Source organism: Diabrotica undecimpunctata, chromosome 3 (genome assembly GCF_040954645.1).
Source record: "Diabrotica undecimpunctata isolate CICGRU chromosome 3, icDiaUnde3, whole genome shotgun sequence".
NCBI lineage: Eukaryota > Metazoa > Arthropoda > Insecta > Coleoptera > Chrysomelidae > Diabrotica > Diabrotica undecimpunctata.
In genome coordinates, this window is record NC_092805.1 from 55,528,951 (window position 1) to 55,543,273 (window position 14,323).

General features: G+C 33.4%; 1 protein-coding gene across 1 annotated transcript in view; it reads right to left on the reverse strand.

The window, feature by feature from the left end:
* Tpr2 (Tetratricopeptide repeat protein 2) overlaps positions 1–14,323 on the reverse strand; it is a 67,932-nt gene that overhangs the window by 16,260 nt on the left and 37,349 nt on the right. The window contains exon 4 of the mRNA XM_072525941.1: positions 157–367. Coding sequence (XP_072382042.1) covers positions 157–367 — 211 coding nt within the window. The remainder of the gene's footprint in view (positions 1–156; positions 368–14,323) is intronic.

Consider the following 14,323-nt stretch of genomic DNA (forward strand, 5'->3'; position numbering starts at 1 on the left):
TGTTTTATTTTATTTAATAATTCCCTAAATAATCCCGAACCAACACATCTTGAAATACTAAGGAATATTTAATCAGTACTTTATAAAATCTTATCAGTAAATCGAACTCCATTGTAAATATATTAGGTAAATCCAAATAAACAAATATATATTTACCTATTGGCAATTTCCTGAGCTTCTTGGTACCGGCCGAGATATGTGAGGCATTCTGCTTTGGCAATTTTGTATCGGTAGCAAGTAGGAGCATGATCGAGACATCTGTCCATACAGAAAACAACCAAACGATAATCTTTTTTATCGTAAGCTTTGGATCCATCTGCCTCATACAATTTTAATTGCTGGACCGATTTTAATTCATTGGCAAATGCTAAAAGCATATAAGTGTTGTAATTTTTTGGTCAGAAAAGTAAAAAAATCACATTTTTAAAAATATTAAATAGCTAACAACTCAGAAAGCTTTATGTACATATCTAGAATTAAGTGATATAAGGTTGAATGCTCGAATAAATGAACTTTAGTCAAATGAAAGGCAGATATCGAGCACAGTTTATTTATTAAATCTTGCCCAAGTACTTTCGCTCCTAGAGCATCTTAAGGGACATTTCGTCAAATTTGGCCTATCCAACAACAATTGAGAATGTCAAAAAAGGCCAAATTTGACGAAATGTCCCTGAAGATGTTCTAGGAGCGAAAGTACTTGGGCAAAATTTAATAAATAAACTGTGCTTGATATCTGCCTTTCATTTGATTAAAGTATATCTAAAATTATTTACAGTTCTTTATAAATTTTCATGTATCAAAACAACAATGACAATTACTACTCTCACGCGTCCACTATCAGATATCTTTCTTATTTAAATTTATTTCGTTGGAAAGAATAGGCAAAAAAGTATTTTCTCCCGCCTCAAACATTGGCGACCCGAGCACCTCGACTACAATTATCAGTGTTGCACGTCGGCTGCAAACTTACTCCGTGTAATCTCCTATTTTTTCTGTGTCCCCTCATTTTGGTACATTTTACTATCTAGGGCTATTCTTAGCAATATGTGGTCATCCATTCTCGAAACATGACCTGTCAATCGAGGTCTATGGAATATGAATTAGTGGAAAAGTGAATTCCGAGATAGGTGTTTCTTTGAATAGTTATTTTTAACAAAAAAACATTAAAACTAGTCTACAAAACTCATAAAGCACCATGATACTCATTGCAAGTGTTAAGTGTATCATCTTCCCCTAGATGAGTCAGATCTACTTAACAAGTTTGTTTAAAGCGGCCACTATACTACTCGCGAAGTTGATCGAAGTTCAGCGAGTACGAGAGTGTAGGCAGGTACTTCATGCGATTTTGCTTCGCCTCGTTCTACTTCCTTTCTGTGTCGGATTTTCGCGTCCGAGTCAAAGAGTTCGAAGTTCGAATACGAACTGTCACACTACATTACTCGACATCAGGAGTATGTATAGAGTCACCTTTCGATGTGTCGATTTTTCGCGTTCACCTCGCCTCTATTAACTTCACTCCGACACTTCGTCCGAAGAACTTCGATCGAGAGTGTAGACGGCGTTTTATAACTCATATGTTCGGTTAGTTTTGTAACTCGAGCTTTGTGGTAACCATCGTGGTAGGTCATGTTTGTTTATTTTCTTGACGATCCATCAGTCACGTTCAGTTCCATAGATATAAAGACAGGTTTACACGTATCCAGTAACTGGCACCAGTCTCACTGGTATGCCAGTGTTTGACTAGGACAGCGCTGAACAAGCACGTTTACACGTATCCAGTAGCTGGCTCCTATCTCACTGGCACGCCAAAGGTCGCGGACGAGAGCCAGTGTATATTTGTATGTATACAAATTTGTATTAACTCGACGGTAAAAATTCGATAGCTTTTGATCAGTGTCCTATCGAAAAAAATTCAAATAGGTTTTAAAGATGAAGAGTGGAGCTTTCGTCCGCAATTTTTGCATTTTGACGTAAATAGCAAAAATCGTTAAATGTAGAAAACTTCGAAGAATCGTATCTTGCTTAAAATTAGTCCCAGTACCTTCTAGTATAGACCATTTTAAAGGTAATTCATTTTTCTTTCAACTAAATGTACCTACGTATACCTAAAACTACGTAGAAAAGAGTTATAGAACAATATTTGCGAAAAATAATGAAAATGCTCCAAAAATGGTGTGAGTGGCGAACTATGAGAAAAATCGCATCTCATTCTCCCTCCCAGTTTCTTTCTTAAAGTTCATAATCAATAACATATACACGCAGCGTGCACATATACGGAGAAGCAAAGCGAAGAGAAGTGTCGCTAAATAATTCAAATCTATAATATTATGCAAAGCGATAGTGCATATTGCAGATTGTTCGAGGAAAACCACTTGTGGCTTGTGGTAGATAGAAAGTGATTCGCTAGAAAACAAATTAGTTTGTCTTTGAGCTCCAAACTGCTCCAAGCAAAATAAATATTTGCTGAATTGACCAAGTATCGGTCATTGTAAGATTTGATAATATATTTGTTATCCTCATAGTCTGTATGTCATAAACAATCTCATCATATATATATATATATATATATATATATATATATATATATATATATATATATATATATATATATATATATATGTTATATGAGAAAATATTAACCTTGAACTAGCTTAAGTTCGCCGACTTCAGATTTCATCATCCCATTCCCATAGAAACCGCTGAACACGCATTAGAACTTTGTACGAACCGTTGGCCAATATTCATGGGAACAGCAATTCAGCACTTCATACCAAACATATAAATTACCATTCTCAGATGCCGGAACCACTCTTAGCTGCAACTTCGACCAGTCCAGTTAATGTAGTCATTTTAAATTAATTTAATTTTGTACTATTATTTAATATTTAATTTGTAACAAATAAAGTTCTTTTTTAAAAAGTCAAATAAGTGATTAGTGATCTAACAATTGGCGCAAAGTCAGTAGGATCCTGTTAACGTTGCTAGAACACGTGTATACTCACTGGCAGCGGCGGATTCTCATCCCTTAACGGAACAAAGAATCTACGGAAGTCCTCACTCCTGTGACCTACGGAAGGAACACCTAGTGAAGCCCCTGGTAGCCGAGCAGAGAGAACAAGACGACCCTTAAAGAAGAAAGCATCTCCGAACAACCTCACTCCTGTGATCTACGGAAGGAACACCTAGTGAAGCCCCTGGTAGCTGAGCAGAGAGAACAAGGCGTCCCGATGTTCTTCTTTATGTAAGTGGATTTTGAATCATCTCGTTAATAATTTTGTTATAATAATTTACGAAATTGACTATACTGCAAGTCAATTAATCAAGATACATAAAAAAAAATACAAGTTGATTATCTAATATTTGAAATTATTGATATTTCTTTACATACTATTTTATACTGATATTTTATTGACATATTTTTTTTACTTGCTATATTTTGGTATATTTTTCTTGATATATTTTTATTTGGTATATTTTATACATTTTTGTTGATATATTATTTGATATTTTTATATTAATACATTTTTGCCCTTTATATACCACCACATTTTTTTTTCTCCCTTATATACTGATACATTTTATATTTCTCCATACTTCTATTTTTCATTTTCGTTTAAAAATTTCTCGAAAAATGCCTGAGACACGTTCCCAGACTCAACAAGAAATCGAACCATACAAGCTTTCGGAAATATTTTCTATTATCCCAGAATTTGAAGGCGATCCGATTTCTCTTTCTACATTTTTAGATGCGTGCGACTGTGCTTTTAAAATGGCCACAGGCGATCAGCGCGTTCTATTAACGATTCACGTAAAAAATAAACTCAAAGGTAAAGCTGCACAGCTTATTAATTCTAGAAAACCAATTTCTTATACAGAAATAAAACAATTACTAAATCTACATTTCGGAGACAGTAGAGACCTGACCTCCTTAATACAAGACTTACAAAGACTAAGACAACTATCTAACGAATCTCCTCTAACTTTCTTTAACCGTTTACAAGTTCTGAATGCAAAAATGCACGCCTCGATCCAAGTAGCAAATTTATCCCCAGATCAAAAAACTGCCCAATGTGACTTAATCGATACCATGGCCCTAAACACACTTTTAACCGGTTTAGAACCTCGTCTAGGACAAATTATTAGGGCTAGTAATCCAAAAGATCTCATTGAAGCAAGCAATCGTATTAGACGCGAACTTCAATTGTCATATTTTGAAGAACAAAAATCTACTTCTAGATCAACTATTCCTAAACCCTCTCAACCAATGAGAAGACCCTCATCTCAGTTTACAAAATGTACAAATTGTGGCCGCATTGGTCATCTAAATAGTGAATGCCGCTCTTCACGTTTCGTACAGCCAAACCAAACTTTTTCTAGGCCACACGGTTACCAAAACCAATATAATAATGGACCTAACAACTATCAAAACAATCAGAACCCTAATAGGAATCAATATTCGTCCAATAATCCAAATTTCAACCAACAGAGACCTTCCTTTTCATCTCAAAATCAAAATCAAAATCGTCCATCTGTTATTCAAAGAAACCCAAACTTCCAAAGAGCACATGTTTTAAACGAATACCCTGATGAAATGACGACTAACTATTTTACAGACGAATACTATACAGATAATTATTATAATACCGATAATTATGAAAACTATGAAACAGATTATTATACAGAAAATAATCCACAGACTGATAACATTTACGAAACCAATAACACACAAAATTATCAGGATTTTCTTTCACTTCAGAATCGAAATCATCCTCCCAATCATACGAACCCCTCAACGGATATTACGAATATCCAAGAACAAATCCAAGCACTCAACTTGGACAACTTCCATCCGAATCTCAATTTTCCCGAACAGACATTCATGTAACCCCATTTCATACAATGAGTTCCAAAAATTTATATTACATTAACGATGCTACCAACACTTTTAAACTTTTAATCGACACTGGTGCTGGAATCACTGTTTTCAAAGAAAACACAGCACGCAATTATCATAATAGATTTCCTGAAAACGTTACTATTCAAGGTATAACCGATCAAAAATTGTTAATAACAGAATCTGTCCTAATTCCCTTCACTGACAATAATCCTCACAAAGTCTTTATTTTCAATTTAGACATTGATTTCGATGGCATAATAGGCCTAGACTTTCTAGATCATTATGAATGCGTAATAGATCTTAAATCCCGACAGTTGCATACAAATTTTAAAACTGTCACCCTTCACAAAGTAGGACACGAGACAAACACACCTCCTAAAGACAAAACACCGACACATCCCACAGAAATAAGACAAAACGAACCTAAAATAAAAATTAAATCAGATTCTAAACAGGAATCAAATTTAAAATATCAAAACCCTATAAATGAAAAATATACTATCGTAAACAATCGAGATCAAGACAAAAATCTTGAAAGACCAGAGAGAAAACGAATAAAAGGAAAAAACAGAATTACCATTGACAGCCGGACCGAACAAATATGCAGACTAAAATGCAACTTATCAAATACAGATGCCATATTATCAGCTCAAGAAATAGAAAAAGTTAGATTACCTCATGCATTAGTCCATGTAGATGAAAATGGAGAATTCTTAACTTCCATACTAAATGCTAATGCTATGCCGAAGACAATCGAATTTTCAGACATTTCAATCGAACCTTTCAAAAATTCGGAGACAATCCTATCCTACAACGGAAATGATTTTGAAGAACCCGTAGTAGATAGAACACGAATAATTAAAGAACAACTAAGAATTGATCATCTAAATTGCGAAGAACAAGAACTAATTCTAGATATATGTACTGAATACGCAGATATATTTTATGTCGAAGGCGACAAACTGACCTTCACAAACGAAATCAAGCACAAAATCGAAACAAACAACGCTAAACCTGTCTTCACTAAATCCTATAGATATCCTCAAATACATAAGGAAGAGGTAAAGACGCAAATTAATAAAATGTTAGAAGAAGGAATAATCCGGAAAAGTGTCTCGCCCTGGTCGAGTCCAGTCTGGGTCGTACCGAAGAAATTAGATGCGTCAGGAAAACAAAAATGGCGAGTTGTTATTGATTATCGAAAACTCAACGAACTCACAGTACAAGACCGTTATCCTCTACCACAAATATCAGAACTATTGGACCAACTAGGAAGATGCCAATACTTCACAACACTAGATTTAGCGTCTGGATTTCACCAGATTGAAATCGAGCCACAAGACATCCAGAAAACGGCCTTTTCCGTCGAAAATGGACATTACGAATTTGTTCGCATGCCATTCGGACTAATGAATGCTCCATCTACTTTCCAGAGAGTAATGGACAACATCCTCTTAGGAATACAAAACGAAAGATGCTTAGTGTATATGGATGACATAATTATCTATTCACCCACTATTCATGATCACATGTCACGACTAACAGAAGTTTTTAAAAGGTTACGAAAAGCAAATTTAAAAATACAGCCAGACAAGTGCGAATTTTTAAGAAAAGAAGTAGCATATTTGGGCCACCTTGTAACAGAAAATGGTGTAAAAACAAATCCAGCTAAAATATCTTGCATCAAAAACTTCCCGGAACCAAAGAACACCAAAGAAATAAAGTCATTCTTAGGCTTAGCCGGTTACTATAGAAGATTTATTCCAAATTTTGCCAAAATTTCTAAACCACTTACGAAACTACTTCAGAAAGACGTACCTTTTATTTTTAATTCTGATTGCAAAGAAGCCTTTAACGAACTCAAAAATATTTTAACTTCAGATCCAATACTTATATATCCCAATTTTGAGGAACCATTTTTACTAACAACTGACGCTAGTGCATTCGCGATTGGAGCTGTTCTATCGCAAGGCCCTATTGGAAAAGATTTACCCATAGCTTATGCCTCCAGAACATTATGCGGTGCCGAAACAAAATATTCGACTATAGAGAGAGAACTATTAGCTATCGTATGGGCAGTCAAACATTTTAGACCATATCTTTTTGGCCGAAAATTCACCCTGATTACCGATCATCGACCCCTTACATGGCTTTTCTCGATAAAAGATCCCGGAAGCCGATTAGCGCGTTGGCGCCTAAAACTCGAAGAATACAATTATAAAATAGAACATCGCGCAGGAAAAATAAACAGAAATGCAGATGCCCTCTCAAGGATAAAGATTAACCATTTCAAGGATTGTGCAAACTTTCAATCAAAAATCTCATTACATGCATCGAATGAAGATGATACGGAAACTCAAGAAAACGAAGACGACGATGAAGAAAATATAGAAAAAATGTCCGAAGAACTTGACAAGTTTATCGAACTGTATAGAACAAAGTCAATAATCGATTATTCTAAAATTGAAACATCGAATACGGACTTATTAGACAAATCCAACAAAAATATTGTTACATTTTTTTGGCAAAATAAACTTGAAGATCTCCACGAGAACATAATGAATGACATATTCGAAGAAAACATGGAATACAGTAACCGAAGAATTAATATTGTACACAGCAAAACTGTAAAAGATCGAAAATATTTTATTATACCATTACCGTTTGATCCCGAACGAGTAATATCACACTTGTTTCTTGTACTTTTTGCAAATAAAGATCAATTCGATGAATCAAAAATATATTGCGTCGAAAATAATCTCGAACTACCTATCCTAGAGATATTTTCTTATATTTTTGCTGACAAAGAATTAAAATTAAGAATCTGTCAAAATATAATTAAAACAGCCAGCGAAGACGAAATCCCTCAAATTTTAGATCATTACCATTGCGGTAAAAACAACTTACATCGAGGAATAAACGAAACTGTCAGAAGAATAAAGCAGAAATACAACTGGAAGAATTTAACAAAAGATGTAGAGAAATTTGTAAAAGCATGTGAAATTTGCCAAAAAGTTAAGATTTGCAGGAAAAACTTAAGTGGACCACTAGTCATAACAGAAACTCCAAAAACACCATTCGAAAGAATAAATATGGACATATTCGAATACCCTACTAGGAACTACGCTTTAACTATTCGTGACGAATTGACAAAATTCACGCAAGCCTATCCTTTGGAAGACAAAAAGGCAGTAACAGTAGTCAAGACACTCCTACTCTTTTTTCAACACTATGGAACACCACTAAGAATTCATTGTGACTGCGGTCGAGAATTCGAGAATGCTATAATCAAAGATCTATGCGAATTATACGACATTAAACTAACATTTTCTAGCGTTAACCATCCACAATCTAATGGATCTATAGAAAGGTTTCATGCCACACTCTCAGAAATGATTAGAGCAAATCAAGCCGAGAACCCAAACGATCATCCCTTCACTATACTTCCTTATGCAATAATATGCTATAACAACACAAAGAATAAGACCCACGGTTTCACACCATATGAACTTATATTTGGGCACACTGCAGGCCGACCACCAGAAACTCTATACAATCAAAAAACACTAATGAGTAAATATATTCGAGACCTGAATAACCGCATGGAATATTTTTACAAAGTAGCCAGAGCAAAAACAGAAAGACAGAAAGAAAAGGCGAAAGTAAGATTTGACGAGAATATTTCAGAACAAAGACCTGATTTTAAAATTGGTGACAAAGTTTACGTAAAAGAATCACAAATTAAATCAAAATCGGATAATCTTTTTAATGGACCTTTCGAAATTCAAGAAGTTTCTACAAATTCCGCAATTATCCTTAACCCCAAAACTAACCAAACCTCTAAAGTAAATTTTGACAGACTCAAACCTTATTTTGAATAATTTTCCTTTACAGATTCTATGGACTCCTTCCTATCGTCCAATCCCAAATTCTCCTCACTCCAATTAATAACACAATTGGAATATTTTTTCATGAAAAAGGAACTATACGAATATCTAATGACAAATGGACTTTACTTGTTTACAAAGAATTATTACCTATCAAAACTACAATATCCAATAATGACAGAATTTTGGAAAACCTGTTAGAAAAATTTATTAACGTGGATACACCGAGAAAACTTGCCTTTCAAGCCGAAGTACAGACACATGTTAGTCTGCTAAAACAAATCTCAAACTCCGTTAATTTAAAATATAAAGAAATAACCTCTGACACAGTACCTTATAATAAACGCCTAAAACGCGGTTTAGTAAATGGTATTGGAACAATCTGGAAATCTATTACTGGAAATTTAGACGCCTCTGATGGCGAATACTTTAATAAATGTATAAATAAGATAAATTCCGATGAAACTCAAATTGAAAATCTCCTAAAAAATCAAATATCTGTTACCACTTCAGTTATAAGAACTTTCAACACTACAATTCAAAAATTGCAAATAGACGAAGAAACTTTTAACAAAGACTTAAAAACTATCGAGACTACACTTCTGGACATTAATAATGACATATCCTTTTACCAAGCACAATTACAAATACTAGATTTATGTGAGTCCTTAATGGAAAGCTACGTATTTTTAGAAAATTATTTAAATGATATACTAAATTCTATAACATTCTCTCGCCTGCAAATTCTACATAGTTCTATTATTTCGCCCATAGACTTAATGGACGCATTAAAAGAAATCTCACAGTCATTACAAAATAACGTATTGCCTCTACCCACTTATATGTCAAATATAGCTCAGTATATTGACATAATAAAACTGCAAGCTTATCAGCTTGATTCAAAAATTGTTTTCGTTCTCGAAATTCCGTTAGTTGATCCCGAAATATTCACCTTGTATCAATTATATTCAATACCAATATTAGATAATCAAACTGGTTTTCATCATATACTTTCAACTGTTCATAAATACATAGCGCGAGATGATGATTCAATTTCATATGTCTTACCCATGGACACCGAAAAATGCAAACAAATCAGTCAAAACCAAAGAATGTGTACAGACATTCTTCCGTATCCCATAGACACAGATGCTATATGTGAAGCCCAGCTTTTGAAACCTCTTAGCAACTTACCAAAAACTTGCCAGATGTCCATGCTCTTGGCACAAGGTTACAATGTACAAGAAATTGACCGAAATTTATGGTTACTAACCATTTCCGATCCATTACCAGTAACAATCAAATGTGCAAGAAAAGACGTCACTACACAAATAATCAAAACAAATTCAATCTTAAGATTAATTCCCGAAGGTATTGCATTCATCGGCAGTACCAGAATTCATGCTAGAGACCAAATTGAGAAATATACAAATATCACGTATAGAAGTCACCCAGTTAACGTACCCTACAGATGCTGTGACCATTTTGAGACAAAGAGTCACCTATCAAAATTGAAACCACTTAAACTCAGTAAGATCAACGTAGATGACTTAAATATTGCACAACACAAATTGGACCAATATTCAGAAGAACTGGACCATATTATGAGCCAATCATTCATTGAGGAACATCTACCCTTATTCACTATATCAACCTTATCCCTGATTATTATCCTAGTTATCTTATACCTTTTCTGCAAATACCGAACCAAAATATTCCCAAAAATTGCAATCTCCTTGTCCCAGGATCAGCGTCCAACTTCATTACCACGCAGAAATTCCATTAGACAGAAACTTCAGGGCTTAGCCTCCTTCAGAAGAAGACCCAATGTCCAACAAGAAAGCGAAGCAGAAACACCAATTACTCTGTAAAAGTCAAAGCAATGGCATTGACTTTTCACTAATAAGGGGAGCTGTTATATGAGAAAATATTAACCTTGAACTAGCTTAAGTTCGCCGACTTCAGATTTCATCATCCCATTCCCATAGAAACCGCTGAACACGCATTAGAACTTTGTACGAACCGTTGGCCAATATTCATGGGAACAGCAATTCAGCACTTCATACCAAACATATAAATTACCATTCTCAGATGCCGGAACCACTCTTAGCTGCAACTTCGACCAGTCCAGTTAATGTAGTCATTTTAAATTAATTTAATTTTGTACTATTATTTAATATTTAATTTGTAACAAATAAAGTTCTTTTTTAAAAAGTCAAATAAGTGATTAGTGATCTAACATATATATATATATATATATATATATATATATATATATATATATATATATATATATATATATATATATATATATATATGACATACCATTAATTTAATTAGATCTATCTATACGTGTCTGGCAAAAAGGATCATTTATTATGTATGTATATTATTTTATGTTTGTTATTTACTCACGGTGAATTTTCAATAGCACTTTATGTAAATGTCCTTTGTTTATCGGTCTGTGATTTAAACAGATTCTGGTTTGGACAAATTCTGATAAAAACAATTTAATATCGTTCAAAAGTTCAAATGTTTTGGCGATTTGCCATTTTTGATGAATATCTTTTTATTATTTTATAAGTAAAGAAAAGCTTATTCCCAAATATAGTTACTAAATATCGTTAAACAGCATCTCATACTTTTTTAAAATATGGGCAGCCGTATTTTAATTTAATATAAAATACCTGTAAAATCTTTCGGAGTCATCTGACAAACTTTTGTGTAAATAAAAAAGATTTATGAAAGCATCCCTGTGTCACACATGCTAACAAGAAACGACCATAAAACCTCCATTAAAAAATATTACTCCATATTACCAACTTATGGCAGAGTAACTGGAATTCCACATCCAACAAATTAAAAGATGTTATAGAAACTGTCGGCACCACCTTACCACTCCCACTCAAACGTTGTGAACAAGTGATAACTCGACTACGATTAGGACATACTATACCAACCCATATTTTAATAAATAAAGAAGCCATCCCCTTCTGTCACAACTGCAAGATCCAAATCACTGTGAAACGTATTCTATTAGAATGCAAAACATACATCCAAGAAGAAGAAAAAATAACCTCTCTACCAACATGAAGGACCTACTAAGCTGCCAGTTCAACCGAGTGCTGAAATATTTGAAAGACATTAAATTTTACAGTGTTTAATAGAATATATTTAAGTTATATACACATTGTAAGAAATTTAATACTTGTAATTTGTGTTTGTACCCCCTGCTGTAGTTGATGCAGGGTCATAAAAAAATTGATATTTCATAAAGATGTATCTGACTTTGAGATAACTCTCTCATCCTTTATTGCTTTCTCCGATGCTACTTTCAACAGAAGAGAGCTTCAAGAAGCTCTCAGGATTTTTTCTGTTGACAACATTCAGGTCCTCAGAACATCCCAGGTACTTTCTAATTAAGTTTACTCAACTTACCGCATTAAGTGCAACTTCGAGTTGGGTAAAAATGATGTAAGTGCTAATAACCCTGAGGAAATAGTAGTGACAGAGAAAATACCAATAATGAAAGAGAATAAATACAGCAAATCCCAGGGTGGTCTTAATATTCGTTTGGAATAAATTACCTTCGAAACTACGCATATTTTTCTATGGATTCAATAAAAAACAATGACTTGCCATTGGCAAAAAGTGCTTTCAGAGAATCTCAGTAAAAAAATAAAATATGAAACCAATCAATTTGATGAAATATGTAAAATTAAAATATAAAAAAAATAAGATTTTCTAGGGATGTCTATTTAAGGTTGCATGCTAATGATTAGACATGCATATATCGTTGCCGTTAATGCAAAATGTCATATGTTAAAAAATGCACTTTTCAGGAGACAAAAAAAACTGAAATATTTATTGTGTGAGTAGTGTATTTCTCCAAATTAGAAGATATACTTAAAGACAAAGGACAATACATATTGTATATCTTCTAATTTGGAGAAAAACACTACTCACACAGTAAATATTATTCAGTTTTTTTTGTCTCCTGAAAAGTGCATTTTGAAACATATGGCATTTTGCATTAACAGCAACGATATTGCATATTTTGCAAATTTTATGAAAATATCTGGGGATTTTGCATAGTTATATAAAAATTGCATAAACGCCAATTTATTTCGAATTGCGTATTGTAAATAATATTTATCTAACCGTAGATAATGGTATGACTAGGTAACTGGAAATTCCAATGTTCATTTTTATTTCAGTATGTCAGACTTCAATATTACCGATAGTACCTATAGATACTAGTCAATATTCTTGGTGTTGTTTTAGCAGGTAACCGATTATAATCCCGTAATAAAAGGGTGTTTCAAAAGTTTATTGCGAGGGGTATGATTAGAATTGTCCTTTTGCAAATCATTGTTCAGTTTATTGTTTAGTTTGTTAACAGTTTTATACCAACTTAATACACGATATGCACATGGAATAAACAGAGTTGCGGAAGAAATTAGAAAAAAGTTTCGTTTTGTATACTCCCTAATATCAAGCATAAAAAAGTGTTCCTCAAATCACCTATAAGAATTCAACTTTAAAGAAATGCCTCCAAATATTCCACTTCCACCAGAACCCGTTCTAACACGATGGGAAACATGGTCGGAAGCAGCTTTTTTCTATTCAGACTATTTCGTAGATTTAAAAAATATAATTGACGCTTTAAGGATGAAAGTTCCCAATCTCTGCTAGATGGTAAACAAATTTTTAAAAACAACGTTCTTCAGCAGCAACTTTCATTCATTAAATCAAATTTTAGTTTGCTTCAAAAAACTATTACTCCATTACTTAGAATCATCAAAGTTGTCCTTGGTAGAAAGCATAGCCTTAATAAAAGAAATTAGATTAGCTTGTCAAAATGTTAAAGGTGATACTGGAAAAGATATTTTTCAAAAATTTGAAACAATAATTCAAAAAAACAATGGTTCTCAGAAACTTACTGATGTAGCTGACGTTGTTGGTAAATTTACAGTATTTTTAGCTGTAAAATAGGCTCCCATTACATCCGTTGACGTGGAAAGAAGTATCTCAATCTACAAATATGATGCGTTCAGAACCATAGTGCATCATGTCCGTAATACATAAGTCAGAGATATTTAGAGTTAAAATTAACAAGCTCTCCACTATTACATAATACACCAACGAACCTAATCTAAGTGAAAACCTCGTATGTAATATGTAGTTTAAATAATTAAACTATGTGTAATATTAAATAGATAACCTTTTTGGAAATAATTGTAGACTCTTGAAAAAAATTGGACTTGATCCATTATTACTCTGAAATATTTGGTGGAAAAAATTGGATTAAAAAGCGAAGTATGACAAAACTGGAATTTTAGTTACAAAAAATAATACCGAATAAAAATCTTATTACAACAATGTTCAATAATACTCTCACAGCTTAAGTGGCATTAGTTTTAATCATCATAGACCAGTTCATGATCGTGTTCTTCACCCTGTTGCTGGATTTATGAACGGGTTTCTGTGTTGATGCAGAGATTTTTTAAATGATAGTGTATGACTGGTGGCAGATAGG